This window comes from Onychostruthus taczanowskii, unplaced genomic scaffold, assembly GCF_017590055.1.
Source record: "Onychostruthus taczanowskii isolate IOZ18803 unplaced genomic scaffold, ASM1759005v1 scaffold28, whole genome shotgun sequence".
Classification (NCBI taxonomy): domain Eukaryota; kingdom Metazoa; phylum Chordata; class Aves; order Passeriformes; family Passeridae; genus Onychostruthus; species Onychostruthus taczanowskii.
In genome coordinates this window covers 7819310-7840840 of record NW_024500128.1, presented here as the reverse complement: position 1 = coordinate 7840840, position 21531 = coordinate 7819310, and the positions used below count along the sequence as shown (strand labels likewise).

The 21531-nt window shown below is 37.7% G+C and overlaps 1 protein-coding gene across 7 annotated transcripts in view; it reads left to right on the top strand.

Annotated features, from left to right (window-relative positions):
* The window catches only part of ELMO1 (engulfment and cell motility 1), a 302722-nt gene that overhangs the window by 120847 nt on the left and 160344 nt on the right, over positions 1-21531 (top strand). For all 7 annotated transcript variants that reach the window (XM_041407809.1, XM_041407811.1, XM_041407814.1 and 4 more), the window contains one exon: positions 21280-21384. In XM_041407809.1, the coding sequence (XP_041263743.1) occupies positions 21280-21384 (105 nt within the window). The remainder of the gene's footprint in view (positions 1-21279; positions 21385-21531) is intronic.

Sequence of the window (21531 nt, the reverse complement as noted above, 5' to 3'; positions counted from 1 at the left end):
TCTCATTGCTCCCTACAACTCCATGGAAGGAGTGTAGTAGCCCTATGAGGGTCAGTCTCTTCTCCCAGGTAACAAGTTACAGGACAAGATAGTTTTAGATTGGATATTCCATAAAATTTCTTCATGGAAAGAGTTGTCAAGCACTGGAGCAGGCTGCCCAAGGAAGTAGTTGAGTCATGGACCCTGGTGGTGTTTAAAAGATGTGTGGATGTGGCTCTTAGGGATATAAATTAGTGGTGATCATAGCACAGTTGGAATCAACTATCTCAGAGGTCTTTTCCAACCTAAACAATTCCATGATTCTAGCTGGAAGAAATAACTACCTGAAGTTTAAGAATGTAGTATTGCATGACATGTCACCATTAGAATCTAACTTTTAATGATATCTTGGATAATGCCTAATGGATCTGTGAGAGCACTGTAAAGTCCTGTAGTTTTTTAGGAATAATATGGACTTATGAGCACAATAAATCTGAGGTGTGACTTTATGGACTCACTTATAGGACCTTGTGTTTTGTTTGCTTAAAGTATTTCAGTCTGTGAGTAGGGGATGCAGAATCTCTTCTACCCTGACTTAATCAGATGAATTGCAGCTCTGGGCTTGCCAACAAAACCCTGTTGGGGAGCAGAGCACAATCTGGCTAAACTGTTGCACACATTTATATTAACTAATAATGTATTTTTCCCCCTCTGGAAACTGAGTGTGCACACGTATTGTGAGTTAATATCTTGATTTATTGCTTACTCTAGGTTAGTATGCAGTTTTCTTTCTCCTTGGGTAAAATGGTATGCTTCATTATCTCCTGTGTTTCATTACTGTTCCGTTGGCCTAGCAGATATACATTGAATATTGTACAGTAGCCACAGTTACAGACTGAGAGGTTTTCAGCACTCTTGGTGCAAACTGCAGCTTTCTGTGCAATTTGAGTGCTCTGCCCAGCTCTGTGGCATAGGGCTCAATTCTCCCAAAACCACAAAGGAACTGAGTAGAGGTTTTCTGTGTTCTGATAGCTGTTTTCATTACTGATGACTGAGGAAAAAAATTACCACTGGATCAGTGCTGTTGTATCTGTAAGGAGTAATCAAGTAAATAGACAGGAAGAGAGGAACTTGGCATTTTGGGGTTGCAACCATGATAGCAAAACTTGTGCTTTGAAGGAGCCTTTGAGGCTCAGTGGGAGGTTTGTTTTTTTTTTTTTTTTTTTTTTTTTTTTTTTTGTTGCCTCATCTTTCAGCTTCATTATTCCCATTTGAGCTGTTCATTGGGAAGCCTACTGAAAACTGGCAGTTGTCAAGGGTAACTGCAGCACTGTTTACAGGTTGATTATGATAGCCTTTCAAAAGGGGATGGGGGAAGTAAAGTTTAGGAGGGAATGGCAACTGAGATTAAAGCAGTGAAGAAAATGTAGGGAAGCATAGTGGTAGATGAGAAGCAGTATGTGAAAGTAAGCTGTGAAAGCAGCACCATGGCAAGAGCCCTAATGGGAGACAGGTTATTCTATTAGCAGCATGATGAGGCAAAGTACAAATAATAAAAATGTCAACAGTGAACTCTGAGGAGAGTTATTCTACTTTTCTACAGAAGTTTACTTTGAGCTAAGAGTCCAGGTGACACTGCAGGTACAACTCTTTAGCAGCTGAAGAGCAGTATTACCTTCCTCACAGGGCTGGGAAAGGGAGCAGGACCCCTTGTGAAACCTGGCTGCTCATCCTCAGCCTCATACATGGGCAGTGTTCTGACTCCCAGCTGCCTTCATCCCATCTGCTTCTTTTCAATGGAATGTCTTCAGTGCTTTCATCAGCTGCAGGTAGAGGGTTACATTAGCAAACTCATCAGGATCTGAACAGTATGAGGTTTGTCTCCCCTCTGCTTCAGCTGTGAGGCACAAGAAACCTGCCAAACAGAGTCTGACTTCGAATGCTGTCATCATTCCACTGGTACTGATGGTCAGGAAGCCAATTTCTTGAGCTGATTAAATATTCATTTCAAGGGAGAGAGTAAAACCATGTCTGGCTATTAAGTCATTGCTGGACTGCTTGTTCTCCTTCTGTATGGGAAATGCAAGAATTCTGTTTATTTTTTCTCAGCCACATCAAAAAGCCTTGCCCCACTACAAATGTAATGTCAAAAAGAGACAAAGTCGAGACATGGTTTCAGAAGCTTACAATGTAATTTGTAAAACTGCATACTTAGAAACCTACATTCAGCTAAAGCAACCACAGGACCTCACCAGATGGTTGTGATGACCAAGTAAAGAGATTTCCAGATGAGACAGTTGTGAGATTTATTAAAATGCTGATGAATGCAACAAAAATTATCCAATTAGGAGATCTGGGATACACTCCACCCTACTGAATTATTTATTATTTTCTGAGTCAATTGCGAATTAAATAGCTTGAATACTCCCCCTTGTATTTGAGTAAGTTTAATTCCAATAATTGAGGTGGAAAATAATTACAAAAAAACCCTCATAATCCTGTATATTTTTATCATAATTCTTTAAACAGCACTACTGTAATTGAGATGTTGTAATGGATGTGTTTGTTTATAGTCAGCTCTGAACAAATGATAAGAAACTTAACATATTGGAAAAAACAACTCAAATAATCTCATCCTAGAACAATTTTTCTCAAGTTTTCAGTGTGTAGAGCTTCTGAGGATTTTTGTTTTGTTGGTTTTTTTTGTTTTGTTTTGATTTTATTCAATTGAATATAAATAGTTTGTATAAATGAAAAAAAATCCAATATGAAAACTGAGTGATTTCATAATTTTGCCGTACTATACTGGAATTTGCTAATGTAGCAAAATTAAATGTGGATTAATGAAGGAGATATGCAGTCAGTAAGGAAATGTTTGATAGAAAGTGACAATGTAAAGGGAAATTGAGAATGGTGGGATGTTTTTTAAAAGTCAGGCATGGGCTTGACTTTCGGGATATTTGTGGTGGTGGCCTAAAAAAATTAACACATGCTGAAGAAATCTGATGAAACATATAGGTGAAGCAATGATGGAAGAATCACCATGTCATTCACAAATTAGATGACCTTTTGGATTACAGAAACAGAAATTATGTCATTTTATGTAGTCATACATTTTATGTAGTCATACAAAGAGCAATGGTGCTCATTTAGGACCCCTGGCAAGAATTTCTGCAGACAAGTGTCTTGTCTGTGGGAAAAGATAAGAGAGACTGTGTAATGTAGACGCAAAAAAAGTTGACTGTTAAGCTAGGATTTATCTGGAAAGATATTTTCAGAACATATGAACTGTTGAGGCCATTTTTTGCATTTCTTAGACATCATACAGAACATTATATTATTTCAATAAACTCTGCAGTGTGTTGTGGACTGGCTGAATGCAGGTTGTGTGCAGAGGGTGAGAGGTTCCTGCAGTGATGAGGGAGATGTCTTAAAAGAGACATTGACTTAAAAAGATTGCCTTTTAGCCAATCAGCCTAAATGCTGTGGAAATCTCAAGTGTGTGTGCCAATGCTGAGAGGGAGGGAGCCATGTGTAAGGTAAAGGGCAGTGATGTCAATTCTTTTATAGGAGAGATTTTTAATTGGAATGATGGGGACAAAATTTGCCACAACTTTAAAGATGGACATGAATTCATTATGAAAATGTTTATATATTTCACAATGGTGGGTCCAGGAAATGAAGTATGTGAGGACTGTGTGAAATAACAAAAAAAAAAACACCAACAACCAAGGTTGCTTAGAGCAGTCTGAAGACATGAATAATTAGATGGATTATTATTCATCTAATATGGCCACATAGATGATTTGTTAGACATTGCAAAAACTTTCTAATATGAGGACAAGCAGCACCAGTACAGATAATTTGGAAGATTTGCCCAAAAAGTTTTGGAAAGAAGCTTCAGAAACAGTTGAGAGTTAGCTAAAGCATGCCTTAGGCAAAATATAGACCTGAGGAGCTTCTGAGATTTCTTTCAGGCTTGTATTTTTTTCTCTTCTTCATGTCCCAGATGAGCAGCTACTTAGTTTTATCTTAAGCTACTTATCTTAAATCTACGTTATCTTAGGTCTTTTATCTTTATCTTTTTCAAAAATCCCTTGTTGTACAGCACAGTATCCAAGTGGTACTTTGAAGATAAGAACTAACAGTGTGCTCCTAGGTGCTTCTCATTGTCTCTTGGAATAGTTCATTAGCTGACTGTCCACAGTAACCTCCTTGACATCCTGATATATTCCCCAGATGGAGTCCCTTGACTCTGCGGAAAGGAGGTGACTGCGCAAATAATTTGGAAAATATAATTAATACCTTGTAATCATTGCCTGCAAGAGGCGTGAACTCAATTGATTCCAGCCTTTAATTGCTGTCCTCTTCAACCTACCTAGTAGAGCTCTGGTGTGTGTAATTTCTGTGTGCTCACTTGGGAGCTTCTTTTTCCCCTCTCTCATTTTCGTGACATTATCTGTGTTCCACCCCTGCCCCAGGATTTGAGAGTGAAGAATTAAGTTTAAGCTTTGGGAAAACCTGGGGGAAAGGTGTTGTTTTAGTGTCTGTTTTCACTTTTCAAATCTGTTTTAACTGGCAGCAAATTGAATTGACTTTACAGAAGTCAGGTCTGTTTTGCCTATGATGGAACAGTCTCCATCCTTATCTTGGCCAGTGAGCTTTTCCATTCTTTTCCTGCCCTTGCTCTGTTGAAGAGGGGAGTAGGTGAGCAGCTGGGTGTGTGCATGGTTGCTGGCCAAGGCTGACACACCACACCTCCTTTCTGTATTTTGCTAACTGTCTTTAGGCTGTTTCTGGGTTTATTCACTGAATTTTGGTAGTTTGGAGGTTTCCTGTGCTGTGCTGTCATGCCTTATTTCCAACTTCTTAGCTTCTCTGACCTTTCTCATTTTCTTTCCCAAGTCTTTGGTTTTGAGTTCCCAATCCCCTTGGGCTCTTTGTTCCATTTTGATATCAAAATGGAACAATCTCCTTCCAGCATGTCTGATCACTCATCATTTGTTCATTCATTCATTCATTCATGCATTCATTCATTCATTCTCCCTGAGTTTCCTTTTTTACATCCTCACTCCCTCCTTGTGAGGTGGTTCTCCTCTGGATTTTCCCTAATGTCCCTCTCTCCACCTCTTCCTCTCACTGTTTGTTCTTCCATCAGTATGAAGCCTGCTCAGCCATTTCCAACTTTTGCCCTGAAAGTTGTCAGGATTTTCTAAAGACAGACACGAGTTGCATTTCTCCTGGGTTTTTTTTTCAGAAATGGATGGACTAGGTTTAGGCACATGGACCAAATATTAATCTTTGTCTCAATGTGAAAATTTCACTTGCCTAATAAATGTTGTCCAAGACATTAAAAACTGGGAACAGCATCTAGAAATAGGAAGTGTTGGCCATTGTAATAACAGTCAGCACAATGACCCCACTGACTCGAATTATTCAAACACTGTTCAATTATTTTGTTTTTCTAGAGATAGATTGCTACCTTCTGCTTGTCATTCTGGGCCGTGAAATAGTTGCAACCTAGTTTTGAACAATTTAACTTCAACTGTTGATATATTGCAGCCTACCATCATGATAAATTATTTGACTGAAGATTTGAGTCACAGGTTTACTGGTGATGATGTGTGTGTATTCAAAAATAGTTCAGATTTGCGGTGATAGAAAGAGAGTAGATAAAGAATTAGATTGTTTTGTGATGGTCATTCACCCTTTATTATTGACAGGCAGAAAATAAAGAGTCAAAGTGAAGTCATGCAATGAAATAGTGCACAATTCTAGGTAATTTGCACGGTGGGGATGAATGGTAGTCACTTAAACAGTAAATTGATTTGGGCTCTAAAAAGTTAACACAGGGCAAGACCGGGATGGACACTCCAAACCCTGCAGGAGTACTAATAGTCCTTAGATTCTATGGAGTTACTACTGTCAGCTGGATCTCTGAAGCCCCCTTGTTCCAGCTGGTCATCTGGATTAATGGTACCAGTTTGCCTGGCTAGGGAAGATAAAACTATCCTAGGAGAGTGGGTGAGAGGGAGATGGACAGAAGCAAACACCATGTGATGCATTTACTTAGCTATTCTTGTTGGACACCTCAGGATGTTCATCCTTTTCCTTCCTAAAAAAAGGAAGGCCTGAATATTTGAAGTCTTATTTTATGAGTTACAGGACCGTGAAAGCCCTGAACAGGAAGCTGAGATTTCATTAACTGAGACTGAAATCTGGAACTGGTCTAAAATGCAGAAAACTCATTACAAAGATTGTGAGAGGTCAACTGCAGCTATTTAGTTCTCATCTCCCTGTTTTTTCCTTTGGTAGATGATACTCTGAGGTGATTGTAGGTTTTAATCATTTGGGAAAGCTTTTCAACTATAATAAATGCGTTGAATCCTTACATTTAGATTTTCCTGTTGGTTTTGGCAGTGGCAGAAGAACATTTTTAGAACATGTGCATATGCGCCAAACTAGATCTGGTCCTTTTAAAATTTAGACCTGATAATTTTTAAATTTTAGATTGATAAGATTTATCACGGGCTTAACAGTGGGACAGCATAGATGACAGATTGTCTATACTACTGAAAGCTGAAGCTATTAGTAGTTTTTCATCCTCCTCCACTCTTTCTATTCCTACAACCTTCTCTCTCACTACTATTTCAAAACTTGTGAAATCACTTGTTGCTGTGGAAAACACCCGACTCTGAAAAGATTTTGTTTTGCTGAGCTATTCATGCATGCAGTGACAGACCTTCAGGTTAGCTGCCATATTTTTTATGTAAATATGGCTCCTTCTAAAGTAAAACCCTTTATCATTTAGTAGTGGCAGCTAATAATTAAGCACCTTTCAGCACAGCAAAATGCATGTTTTACAGCACTTTGCCAGAAAGGAGATTCTTCTTCTCCTCTCCTTTTGTTGTAATACATAGTTTCCTTGAGATTCGAGTATCCTTTTATTTAGCAGAGTTACATTTGCAGATGGTATGTCCAGGTAAAGAAAACAAATCACATTATGCCCTTTGCCACTGAAATTCCCCTAATGTTGGACCAGTGGGATAAGACAGGACTGTGCATAGGATTTCTTCTCTCGTTTTTACCTTCACGGCCACCAGAGGTTGCTCTTCTCTGCCGTTTGTGAGCTTCATTCTCCTGTCATTTTGTTTTGAAGCTAAAATCTTTTGGTAGCTAGCTTATAAATAAGCCATTACTGATTTATTCTTCCAGGTAGTTTTGGAAGATGAAAACTAATGATACATATTTATTTCTTGGTGTTAAGAAAGAGTGTAGTTGTAATAGTGACTGTCACTGTCAGTATTTGATAATCTTTTAAGTAAAAAGACAGAGTTGAAGTTTGATATTGCTGTATTTATATTCATAAACACTTATTTGGAAATGTTTGAGACAAAGCACATCTTGAGGATGAGTTCTGTAATTTCTATTTTCACAGAGTAACATTTACCTGTGTAATCCTCTTGCTGTGTACTGGAGTATCACAAGAACAAGATATAATCACTGGGAATAACAGCCCAGGACCTCAAGGACCTCACTGTTTTTACTGACCTTAAACCAGTGAAAACATCTAAGCTGATGTGAATGTTTGAAATGCTTGTGAATTTTATTGTGTGCATCATCTTGCTTTCTGCCCTAGCCCTCCTGCACTTCTTCTAAGCATTTTCACTCACAAATTCCTGACTTCGACACTTAACTCTCACTATTCTCCATACCCTTCTACTTACCCTCTCTTTCCACTCCACTCTTGGTTTGCTTTTTTTCTCTAAGCATGGAAGGTGGGGCTGGGAATGCTCAGGAGAGGCAACATCTTCAGAAAAAGTGTGTTCCAAGGAGATTTGCTAAATTCAGTTACTCCTAAGCATTTATAATGCAGCCAAATGCAGCCCATGTTCAAAAGGAATTTCAAGACTTGCACAAGAGCAAGTTGAAGTTTTGAAGTTTTCCTTGCATAGAATGAGTGGGCTTGGATTTTCACAAACAATTCTGTAAAACTTGATTTAGTTGGAGCAATGCAGTGCTTAATAAAACATTTCTAAAAATGGTCAAATAATTGCTGAAACTTGCTAAGGCTTTTGCACAGAAAGAAAATGCTAGGTATTCTGTTCTAACACTTTTAAAGTATCTGAAATTAAAGTTTAAAAATGGAAAGTGACAGACAATTTGAACTGCTGGTGGCACAACCAGATTTACCTGTAATTTAGATATTTTTTTCAAGTTTCCCTTTGCTTTTGACATCTTGCTTTCCTGATGTTTTTGTGAACATTGCTGCTTGATAGATCTCAGGCAGAGCAACCACAGCAAAGGTGCTGAAGGCACCTTTCTGTGTGAGAAAGGTGAACAAAACAGATGAAGTACAAGAAAAGAAAAAAAAAGAATATAAGAGTAAGGATTTATAAATGAACTGATTATGATACTAAAGATGTAACTAATGATTTTATTAGTATATACTGGCATTTGGAGACGTTGCACTCTGCAAGCCAGTTGTTAATTTTACAGTTAGTTTTTCTGAATCTATATGGAGATAATTTAGTCTGAAAATGAATTTTTTTTTAGTTTATTTCCTAAAAATAAACTAAAAAAGAAAACCCCAAAACCAAACCCACAAAGGCTCCATTTCACTTGTAGAAGTCTTCCCTTTGCTTGTTGAAAAACAAAGGATTGTTTTAATTTATTAGATGAATCTTTGAGATTGTCTTACAGTATGAAGCTCAATATGGAAATGTAGAAGGTTTTCTAACAGAGTACTTACATCTTCTCTTTACAGTAATACTGAATGTCTGTCAGGATTGTTTTTCTTTATAATTCACCTACGGATAGAAATACTTGGTTTCCCTGCTGTATATGGCTTGATATTATTTGGAGTACATTGGAATCTCATTTTTAAAGAAAGCTGGTAACTGAAGTGTAATATTTGACAGCAGAGGGCACCAATATCACAACAGATGTCGGTTGCTCACCAACGTTTTTCAACACCTTGCTTTCATGGGCACTATTTTTTCAGCCTTAGAAATAGAAGAAATAACTGCTCTGGCTGTAAATTCCCATTTCTCAGTTGAATGTCAGCAGATGTTTGATGCTTAGGCTAAATAATACCTCTGTGGGTTACTTAATTTGGCTTGGATGTTATACAGTGCATATATTTTCCTTTCTGGCACTTCCTGATGAGATATTTTATCCTTCCAAAATAACAGTTTGCTCCTGTGTTCTGAGTGTTTTTCAGCCTTGTGTAGGTTCTGTGGCAGGAATGCTTTCTTGCAGTCTGGAACTTTTAGGTTTGGTAGAGATTTTTGGGTTTTTTTTTTTTTTTTTTTTTTTTTTTTTTTTTTTTTTTTTTTTTTTTTTTTTTTTTTTTTTTTTTTTTTTTTTTTTTTTTGGGTTTTTGTTTGTTTGTTTGTTGGTTTTGGTTTCTTTGTGGATTTTTTTGGTTTTGTGTTTGTTTTTTGTTTTCATTTGGTTTTTGTTTGTTTGTTTTAAATATGCCAGGAGTTTCTACAAATCTGTAAGAGACAGGATTTTGTGAATGTAGTTATAGATCTAATCAGAAAAACTTATATTTGATGCCAACTCAGACTACGCTCTGCAAATGTGAGCATTAGCAGCAAATCTCTTTTCCAAACTGAGAGGCAAAGATCCAGAAATCCCTCAAGTTTACTTTCATGCTTGGTGCTGTTGGGAACTCATCGGTGTGTGACCTATTGTGGTCTTTCCCATAAGCAGACTTTCAGAGTTCTAAGCTACTGTTTGCCATAAACAAAGCATTCCATGGTTCCATGCCATGGCATGTGTTTGGTGCTAGGCTGTGGAAAAGCAGGGCTGTGCTGAAAAGAGGATTCCTGCAGGTAGAGTGGAGCACTCCCCGCTGAGGTTTGCAACTTGGCAAAGTTCACGCTGAAACTCCACTCTTCACACTGACAGGTGTGCTGAGATGTTCAAGTCAGTGGGTGGTGGTGAGAGACATCTCCTCTGGTATAACTTAGAGAAGGGTAGGACCCAGGGTTAGTATTTGAGCCACAAATCTCTGTTGAGCCCCTGGACCACTCTGAGCAGTGCAAGGATGTTGGGCAGATGCCTGCTAGGCACAAGCAGGGGAGCAGCTTGGTTGCCTGTAGCAGCATAGGTTTAGATGGTGGATGCTGTTACCTATTTCCCAATAAGCATCTCCTTATGGAAAAAGCCACTTGGGTAAGCATTCAGGCAAAGCAGTCAAACCCACACACCACACTCACCATGGCTAGCTCAGAGAAGAGAGGAAGGAGGCCTTTTGTATGATAAATTGAAGGTTTATTCCAGCACGCCAAAGGGAAATCAGAGACAAAACATCAAACCATGTGCCGTGCACATGGTTAAGTAGGGGTCAGTGGCCAATGGTCTGAGGGCACAGGGATGGTGCAAAGGGCACTGGTCCGCAGGGAAGACAGGGCCAGCCAATGAGGAAACAAGGAAAGGAGAAACCACTAGAATTTGGGACATAAGGGGAAAGGAACTGGGGTGGATGCAAGGCTCCATGGGGGAAGTCTTCTCTTTCAGCCTAGATGGAGACTCTGTGGTGTATTCTTCCAAGGGAAGGCCCTGGAGATTTCCCTGAAGGGTTCAAGGGATTCCACAGTTGCCCTAAGAGTGAGTGAGGGTGCAATGCCTGCCAAGAGAGAGGGGTGATCTCCTCTGGCTACAGGGGCAGATGCTGTTGGGGGGCATCACATCCTCTCAGCCAAGTGTGATTGCAGTGTGGAATAAATACGCAAGAATGACAAAAAACCCGAGAATTATCTGTAAATCCCAAAGACAGTGCAATTTTTCTTCATTGTCAGACTGCTGTCTGTGGATCCTGGGTGCTAACAGAAGAATGCAAGAGAATTACTGCTGTTTGGAGGCATGAGGTTTTAAATGGCTCAGAGAAAACTTGAGGAACTTTTTTCTTATTAAGGAAAATGGGTTATGTTGTAACCAGGAAAGCCAAACCTGATGACGTCTGTATAGTAGAGAAGCTACTCATTTTGTATAAACTTTGTGCTGTTCATCTGAGCTGATGGGCACGGGATGAGGTCCCTGGGTCAGATGCATTTTTATAGCGACCAATAAGATAGACCACGAAATCCATATGTTAAAGCTGCTGTTGTTGTTTACCATGCGGCTGCATGTGATTTCTCAGGAGTACTTGTCTGGATCTGTGGGAATCTAGCAACTTGAACACTGGCAAAATTAATAAACCAGCCTTTTATCATATGAAACTTAATTCCTCTTAGGTTTAGTCCTTCCAGAGGAGAATAGATTTAAAAGAAACGGAAAAAAATCTTGATGGGCCACTGAGCTTCTTTGACCTTTCAGTATCACTTCAACAATGAAGTTGAAACTAACCAGAATGAAATATCTATGATTGTGTGTCTGTGTGGCTCTGTATTACCTCATTCCTTTTGTGTTTTGATTTTTTTAAATTATTTATTTCATTATTTTGTGCTTATTATAAGTATTAGTTGAAGGAATTATCCTTTAAATCAGTTTCTTAATGAAGATAGTTGTTTTGAGGAGGAGGAATAAAAGGTTGATATTTTAGTATTTATACCTTTTCCAGTATTTTCAACTGTGAACTTGTAAAATAAAAGTATTAAAATCTTTGTGGTTTGAAAAAGCATGCTTCTCTTGAAGAAAATCCACTAACAAATGTAAATATGCTAATTTAAAGTTAGTCACAATGGATTGCTACATTTCTGGTTGATTTTTTTTCTTCTATATATATATATACTATTTATCGTTTCAATGAATAGTTTTCTTTGCCATGTGCGTCCCAGTTGTGAGCTCGTGGGGGCAGGCAAGCTCCATGGATTTGAATGTAGTTGGGCTGAATAGTTTGTTTCTTAACAGAAGAATTATTTTCTGACTCCTTGACTGGGAGATGGATGGACCTTGGATGTCTTTCTCTGGATATTATGTACCATGTGTTTCAGAATTTGCACGCAAAAAAAAAAAAAAAAAAAAAAAAAAAAAATATCCCCCACAAAACCAGTCAGATATAATGACATGTCAATTCTTTTTTTGTGTGGGCTTCATCTGTTTCACAAGACTTGGCTTGGATAGATGATTCTAGACAAACCCTTGGGATTGGTCTTGTATTAAATGATGGTAGTTTTGTGGAACTGTGTAAATTCAATTTAATGTTAATTACCACAAATATTTTATTTAAGTTTATTAAGTTTTTTCAGTGTATGCATGCATGCAAACAGATATGTGTGTTACTTACATGGGTATATTTCTTTTTCCTCCTCATCTCATTCCTCATGGGGTTTTTTGGCATGTTGTAATATTTAAAGGACAGTAAATAGTACAGAAACAAAATATTTAGATTTTCTTCAGTTACAAAGAGTAACAAACATTCTTTTTGAATATGTGATATCATTAATTGAGGCTTGAGAATAAATTCAAAGACAAGGAAGAAATGCACCTTATTTTTAAATAAATAAATATGTTATTTTAAAACAACCAATTTATTTCCCCAAATTAAAAACACCTTCATATCTGAATTCTGAATATTTTGGTAGTTACGTGTAGTCCACTTGTTGCACAGCCCACACATAAAATAATAGAATAGTAGAGGTATGTCTTTTTAAAAATTACTTATTTTTTTTTAAAAGTCTCCCTACATTTTGATGCAGCTGCATCATCTTTTTGACACTTGTCTGGAGGAGAATGAAGGCAGAGCAGAACAGTACCCAGACATGCAACACATATCAGCATTTTGCAGAGCCCAACTCTAATCAGAAGAGCTTGACATTCCTGGAGAAAGAGGCAAAGAAAAATGCAGCTGAAGTTCAAGGGAACTGAAATTCTCTAGTGAATGGATCCAGTGTTTTTTTAATCTTTGTGGGGTTTTTTGGGGATTTTTTTGGTTGTGTATTTTTTTTTATTACCTTGCTATTGAGGACAGATGAGGGTATCCTACAGGATGGGCATAGGTTATTGCTGATTTAAGGCAGAATATGGACTCAAAGGTTTTAAGAGGGATTGGTCTCATATTCCAAACTTGTCCCTGACATCTACAGAGCTTGACTGTTTGTACTCCAGCAGGGGAAAGATTTGACTGTAGATCTGGTAATTTTGTACTTGGGAATGTCCATCCAAAGTTGTCTAAAATATCACATATGTTGACAGCTCCTTTGCTGTAGATTAGTTTTCATCTTATCCTCTGCAATTATTAGAAGCTTGACCTGGTCACAGGTAATAAAAGAAGTGTCAGTGGGTGAACCACAGAGCTTCTAAACGGTAGCTGGCTTTTTCAACTGGTTCTGCAGGTCCATATGCTGGCTGCAAATGCCATTTCAATTCTGTTTTCCAGAGCTCTGGGACAGAATTTTCCATTTTAAATTTGGACAGCTGTTGTATCTGGCTGCCAGGCAGCCAGTAGATTCACATGGATGATTCATTTTGAACTGGGGTTTTCTCAGACATAGGGGGCTGACTTCTCTCCACTGTGTTTGAGCTAAACACAGCCTGGGCCTTTCCTTTTGCACATGACAGGGGTTTTAGCCAGCTTGTTTGAAAAGGAAAATCACAGAACCTTTCTACAGAAATATCTGAAGGGGAGAGCAGGATCTATCCCAGCTTACCTTGTGATGCTTGGCATTGAATTCAGGTTCCTTTCCAAGCTCACTGTTCTCAAAGCAGCATGGATTGTAGAGATGTCCCCAGCCACCACTGTCACTGGTAGTCATGAAATTCCAAGAGAACTATAATTCACTGCTCAAATGGATTGTCAATCTTCTTGTTCTGTGGTTGTGCCTACCATAGGACACAAGCATCATGTCCTTTGCTGGAGATGATTTTTGCTGCAGCAGGAAGGAATTCAGAATTTCGCTTTTCAGTGATGACATGGGAGTGAGGCCACTGCAGCAATAAACTGGCTGCTTCACATGTGGCCTCCCCGCAGATGCACATCCTCAGGAAATAATCTTCCTCAAATGATTATTTTTACTTGACTAATTTTGATTTTACCTTATTGCTTATAATTTAAATAATTTTTCTTTTAAGGGAATATAACTGAAAGTTGTTTTAATCAATGCACCTTAAATTTCAGAAGCAAATGTTATGTCAAAAATTTCAGAAAAAACTGCCCGGAGTGTACCTAAAGCAATAAAATGTATGCTGTTGTAGTAGTCTAAGGCTTAGAAAATTCAAATTCAAGTAGCCAAAGATTTGGCACAATTTGGTTTTGAACTTTTCATTTTACTTTAAAAAAAAAAGGTATAGAGATTCTTTTTTTCCTTATTGATAGGCAATGTAACTCATTTGTTTGGAGCTTATGCTAAAATATATATGTACACTCATTAACTATTTTGTATCTTTTCCTTAAGTTTTGTAAAAAAGTGTCTGTTGAAGAGCTCTGAATTTCTACTGAATTATGGAGCCAGATGCTTAAATAATGAGTGGAAGTTGCATCTACCTTACTGAACGTGCATTACGCTTTCCAAACTCAATAAAAGCTTTTCATGACAAAGTTTGACTTAGGAGCACGAAGTCTAACTAATTGACACATTTGATAGAAGTCACAGAGATAAAATTGCTGAAGCAGGTTTTGAGTCTTGTGGGGATGATTTCTGTCTGGTCGCAAACATTTAGTCCATGTTTATTTGCAGTATTCAAGTGTAGATGGATTGATTTCTTTGGCTTGCTGTTCCTGCTAGCACTGTTCACACTGTTTTCTCACATAAGTGTCTTCTTGCTAGCTTGATATTTCTCCTGCTGGGCAGGATGAGAATTCATGCCTTAGTTTCTGTCTGTATAGAGAGGGCAAGCTGCTTTAATGACATTGGTAAAATTAAAGCAGTCATCTCCCAACAGATTCCAAAGTCATAAAGAAGCCCGTATTTATAACAGTAGTTCTTTTGAGTTTGGGGGTACTGTGTGCCAGTTTTTCCCAGTGTACTTCATGAGTGTTGTAGTTCAGACAATGCAAAAGTGGCTTGCTGGCCATCATGTGGGTAATATATTCCATTGTGATTTTGTACAAGCTGAGCTTTCTGAAAAGCTGTAGCTCTTGGTTGCTCTCCAGCAGCCCTGGCTGGAGGGACACCTGCTTCACACTCTTGCAGCTGAGCCTCTAGAAGTTCTCATGGGAAGGGTCCCTAATTCCCTGCAGTGAAAGCCATCTGGATTAGCTCACATCTCATCCGGCAGCCGTTTAATCTAACGTGGACTGACTTTGCCCAAAAAGTCAGGGTAGACAGGAAATCTGGTAGGGTCTGGTTGTAAAATGATCTGGTGATCTCAGTAAATAAACTAGTATGGCTTTTAGTTTTTTGACCCAGTCCCAGCTATATCTGCAACTGGATGTTTGACTGCTTATTCCATTTTTCTCTAAGCTTAGTGGGTATGGTGAGATATCTGAAAGTAATTTTCCATGCTGAAAAAATTTAATTGAAATGACCACATCCTATTGATTCATTCTAAATATCCCTGAAAGAGTACATGATGCATTACAGCTTGATAACTACATTTGCCCAGTAAACATTACTTCAGTAGTAAGAAGTCAATAATCTGTGAAGGGCATGCATCTAACTTTGAAATCTGCCCTTAGTAACTGAAATCAAACTTGAAAGGTGGCTCACAGTTTTTATGCATTGGACAAGATGTGATCATCTGAGTTACAGCAGTCATTTTGTATTCTTCTAGGCTTTCAAATTATTGGCAGCCTGTAGGGTTTAAGATTTTGGAATCCAAACCATTAGCTCCATGTAATGTAGGTATATGTAAAATACAAAGAATTATGCAAAAGCTTTTTGTCTTGCTTTATAATGTATAATTTATTCATGATGGAAAATATGTAGTGCTTTTGACATGCCTGTTATGGTCTATTTAGTGATTTTTAGGTGATTTAATTGCACTTCCTTAACATTCAGATTTTTACAATTTTTTCCACTATAGCATCTTTACATGACTGGGACAGATTTCTGGTGGTGACTTACATAGAACCCTATTGCTCTTTATGTTAGATTACATAGTAGCTCAATGAGTTAAGGATATACGGTAGTCAAATCACTGCTTTTTTATCTTTTGTAGGGCAAATGATGTGCAGATTGCTCTTAAAATTTCTTTGCTATTTAAAGGGTCAGATTTATATTGGTGAGGTCAGACTTGATCCAGCAGATCCTGGATCTTGGTCAAACTTGATCCTGGTCAGACTTGATCCAGTCAGATTCCTATCTAGGTAACATGTTAATCAACAGACTTGATCTGTTGATTAACATGTTACCTAGATAGCAATGTGTTTTATTTTTGGAGGATAACATTTGTAGAATACTAATATGTATCCCAAAGCTGTCACAACAATAACACCAAAAAAGAAAAACAAACAACAAAATTTCTACTTGCTAGTAGAAATGGACAAATATTTGCCAAAACACAAAGCTAAAAGGACCTAGAAATTAGTTTAAGGAAAAACCACCATCCTTGTATGCAGATATAATTTGTAAATCTTCATTAAAATTATGTCCAGTAGAAATATACTGGAGTTCTTTATATGTGGTCGAATAGTGGGGATGTGATTTAAATGACTTTCACTGAAAGCATCTTAAATTATTTTCTTAATATTCTTTCAAACATATAGCAGTTACTGAGCTTTGGATGCTTCTCGCTTGCATTACAGTATGAGGTTTTTTGTGGTTTTGTTTGTAGGGTTTTTTTTTTAAATTCAGGAATCATCCAGATACATTTTCATTCTAGCACTGAGTTCTGTTGTAAATTTAAAAAATAGGCTTTGGGAAAAAAAAAAAAAAATCACATTTGCACATCTAAGTAGTTATCAAGAGAAAAACAAATCTGCTAGTTCTTGCTTTCATTGATTACATAGAGGCTGAAAATTCCCAAGTCACTGTTATATCTCATTAAGTGTGATAATGGAAGTGGCGAGCAACATCACCATCTCTTTGAATACAGTGCTGTTAAATAAAAAGACAAAAATATTTCCTCATTAAGAATTTTAGCTGACTACCTCTTCACAAACGTTGGTTTAATGTAGTATTTTTCCTTATTTATAGTTCTTGTGTAAATGAACAGATGGGAACATGTTACACGTAAAACTTCAGGTTTATTTAGGGAAGGGGTAAATGGTGAGTCTTTATGCTCGTTGATACTTTTAGCATAAGTTTGTCAATTCATAAGTCACATTAAATCTTACTTTAGAAGTTCCTAATATTCTTGTCCTGAGTTCTGAGGAACAAACATCCATGTATTTACTACTATGATTTCCCAGTTTTATCCGGGGAAGATTTTGCAGAGGTGTTGTAGAACCAGGTAGGTAATTGCTTTCCTTCCCAGCCCACAGAACAGTGGTTTAGATTTAAAAGGACAAAGAAAATGATTAAGCGAGTAATTGAAGATGGGAGAAAGAAATTGCTGCCCCTGGTGTTACCTTGGTAGACAGATTGTTCTTTTTTCTGTTTAAAAGAAGAAAAAAAAAAAAAAAAAAAAGACCAGTTTTGAGAGGGTTCATTTTAGAAAGACACCATTAAAATTGGATTCTTGTGATATTTGGAAGTTGTTTTATTATAATTTCTTTTACAGTCCTGGCTCTTCCCTGGAAACTTCTGATGTGTTTTTGTCATGCCACTTACAGAAGTGAGCTATGCAGAACAGGGATTCACCTGAGTTGCTTTGGGATTGGGAAAACTATTACTGGGTCTAACATCTGCTCCATACTGCTTTCAGGACAGACTAGCATGATTTGGTGACTGATTTACATGGCTACTGCACACAGCACCGGTGCAAAATCTGTGATAAGCTGTCAATACCTGTCAAGACAGAAATAAATTTGTATGTTAATCACCTAGAAATGCAGGGAAATAAATAGTTCCTGTGCTTCAGCGTGTGCACATGGAAGATACTGTTGTTAGGAATAATGTAAGGAGTAAGTGGTCCTTATTCCATTAGCAGTTACAGACAATACACCCTTGCTGTGAATAGGCACCTTGGTGTGAGGACATGAGGACCTAACACTGAAATCTATACATCCCTCAGGGATTGCTGCAGAAGCCAGGAATAAGAGAGTGAAGCCATTCAGGATACAGAAGAAAGCTTTACACAGCCAGAACTGCATTAGAATGCTAGGTTGTCTGTATTTAATTACTGCGCTGGGATTTAGCCAGAATAGCTGTCATATTGTGAAACATGCTACATGATTTTTTTCTGGTTTTTTTTTTTTTTTAATAGCATAAGCAGATGTGATTTTGAGTTTTCATCTTATCAAAACCAATGAACTTTTGTTTCCGCAGTATCCTAATGAGTTGGCTAGCAGATTCTTGAATGTTCTGGTATGTTAACATGTGTGGCATAAGAGCATAAGCTGTTTAATACCACATAGATACTGAAGCTGAAAAATGCAAAGATATTACTCAGCCTAGTGGAAAAAAATAAAAAATTATCTGAAAAATTGCAAGTAACAAATTGTTTTATTTGTATTTCTTACTCCTAGCCTTTCATAAACTAAAATTGCCATAGATTTTGTACTAAATGGATGCAATAAATATGCCTGAAGTGCTGTCTTCCGTATATTTAATAAATTATATTGTAGGTAGGGTGTTTGCCTACTTCTGAATTATTCACTACAGCATTTTAGATAATGTAGCTTTGTATCTCATTTCTAAACCCACCCTCAATTACTTAATATTTCAACCACAAATATTCATCATGTTAAGAAAAGGATGATTTTAAGGGGAGGGAGAAAGAAGGAAGGGAACAAAATGTCTGACATTCCTTTTGAATTTGAAAAATAATTGAAGGTAATGTATTGTCTCACACATGCCAGAACTGTCTTGTGGATCCTCAGCTATTATCTGCTTCTGTATTTCTAGTTATTTAAATCAACAGAGCTGAAGATCAAGCCCTAGTTATATTGGGATCCCACAAGACAGAAACTTTTGAAAAACAGAAACAAACTGAAAATAGCTGGGTTTATAGGCTTGACTTGGAGATAAAGTAAAAGTGATGGAGAGATGGTTTTTCTGATTGAACATAGAACTAGTAGTGATGGTAAGAGACAAAATGAGTCATCCTTACTAAACATCATGAGATTCCTCATGTCCTTGCTGGCTTTTTTGTTGTTTAGAATGGGATGAAGCAAAGAACTATACAAGCAACAGTAGGTCAGGCTTTTTATTCGTGTCCTGCATTTATTTTACTATTGTAAATGCCAGTGAAATAAGTACTAGTATTTTAACAGCTGGAGAAATGTAGCTGGGTCTTGAAACTCTCTGTGCTTGTCACGTTTTTATCCAAGTGTACCCTACCTGTGCTGTAGCATGGGAGCCAAGAGTGCACATTCACCCTATGCTGTAGTTCTAATTGCATAAGTTTTATAACACTGGTGCTGTAGGGGTCCCTGCTGACTGGTGCTTCCTGTGGTTCCCAGTAGCTTACCCAAGGAAATGGACCTCATGACACAGTAAAGTATTGAGAGTTGTTCCTCAGGATGTGTACTTTGTGGCCAAAATGGAGGTAGTTTCAAATGCAGAGAAGGGTCTGTAAGATATTCATGCTGGGTTTTGGGGGTGGCCATTTGTGTATCTGTGAGACTCAGCCTCTTTTAAAATGCCCTTTTCGAAATGCTTGAAAATTTAAGGAGGGAAAGTTTTCTCTTCCCAGAAGCTGAAGTCTGTAGGTCTTGTGATGTGTGTGAAGCAGTTTTTACTGATTTTAAATGTTCTGACTGATAAATGCATCAATGTGGAAGATGAAAGGCTGAGTTGGGGAAATAGCCATGAAAGGCTATCGTCTGTCATTCAGATGAGCAGATGAAAGTGAAAAAAAAAGTTTAAAGGAGAGTTTTTGAAACTTACAACTCAGTAAGACATTGTTTTCCCTTTCTAAACTACAAATACCCTTCTTAAATACTTATTACATAGATGTTTCTGTATAAAATCTAGGGTTCCAGGCATCCTTTTGATTCCCTAATAAGCCTGTGATTGTTTTGCTTGTACACCAGCAGCCCTAATCTGGAAATGTACAATCAACAGGTTCTGCATGCCATTTCCAGAATAATATATTTGTCTACTTTTGAAGTTGCAGCAGGCATCTTAATGCATAAATATTGGTTTCTACTATTTTTAATCTTTTATGTGACTGTGAATTATTGACTGGCTAAAACCAATGTATGATACATCTGAAACTAAAATGGGCAAAAAAGTAAAATCACTCACTTCTAGCACCTTATGGCCTGACAGACTCAACAGAAGGAAAAGTAGTAAAACCCATGCTTTTATCAGTGAAGGGGGTGGATCAGACCCTGAGCACACTGCAGAAATGGAGTAATGGAAGAAACTGTGTTGAGCTTTGCCAGTTTTCTGGTAGTAAATGCACTTTTAAAGTCCCTGTCACCTGGGTCTCGCAGAATAGAAATGCCATTGCAAAGGAGCTAGGGATATTTTTCTGTGTCAGAATGAAGAGTAGAGAAGGAGACATTGAGAAGGTAATGAAAAGAGCTTAGCAGAAGGGAGGCATTTTTCAATGGAGACATATTCTTGGGACTTCCGAGCAGCTTCTTTGGTGTAGCCAGGCAAATTTTCATGTCTAAACCATGAACTACATGAAGCTTATTCAAATGTACATTTCATTCCATCAAATCAAAGAATCAGCTGAGTTAATAAATATTTTGAGCACTTCTAATTTTTCATGTAGTGTGTGAAACTGAACATCTGCAATATATATGTGCATGTGGAAGCTAATGAGTTCTAGTTATATATGGTATGCTTATTAATTGATTCCATAGATGAAATTAATAGGTTCAGAATGTAACAAAACATGTTCCTGTTTATTTTCATATGAAATTTTATCTGAGTCCATTTGTGTTCAGAAGTCCACAACATCCAATAGACTTAATACAGCTATTTAGTCTGGTAGGGTTTTTTTCTCTTTTTTGTGGTTTGTTTGAAATAGTTCCATAACAGTTGTATAAATAGGTGTTTTGGTGTCTGTTGGCTCAATTATCTGTATTTTCATGTACTTTTAATCTGTAGCACCACCACTCCATGAACAACATGGGCGTCTGTGTTTCTAAAGCATTCAGCCTTTGGGAAACTCCATTCCACAGCTGCAGAAGTGAATTGCTGGCATGCCAGCCTCATAGTGGCTGCATTTGGTTGTAGAGTTTTTCCAGTCATGGGCCATTTCCTTGTTTAGAGTTTTCTGCTCAGCAAAAAGAGCTCTGTTGCTGAACATTTTTTGACACAGCACGCTAACAGGGTGCTCACCAACACTGGGTAACTGGTAGCTTTTGTAAAGGTGCTCATTGAGTGATCTTGCTCTTTTTTTTTGCAGAATCACGTAAACCCAGCAATGGATTTCACACAGACCCCTCCTGGAATGCTGGCCCTCGACAACATGCTGTACTTTGCTAAACATCACCAGGATGCTTATATTCGGGTAAGGCTTCCTCTTGTCATGGAGATCTTTGCAGTTGCCTGTTCACAGTAATTATGTCCTGTTTGCAGTTGACTTTATATTGGGGGTTCAAAATCATTAACAACAAACTCTAGGAAGACAAGCCACATGACACTAAAACGTGATGTA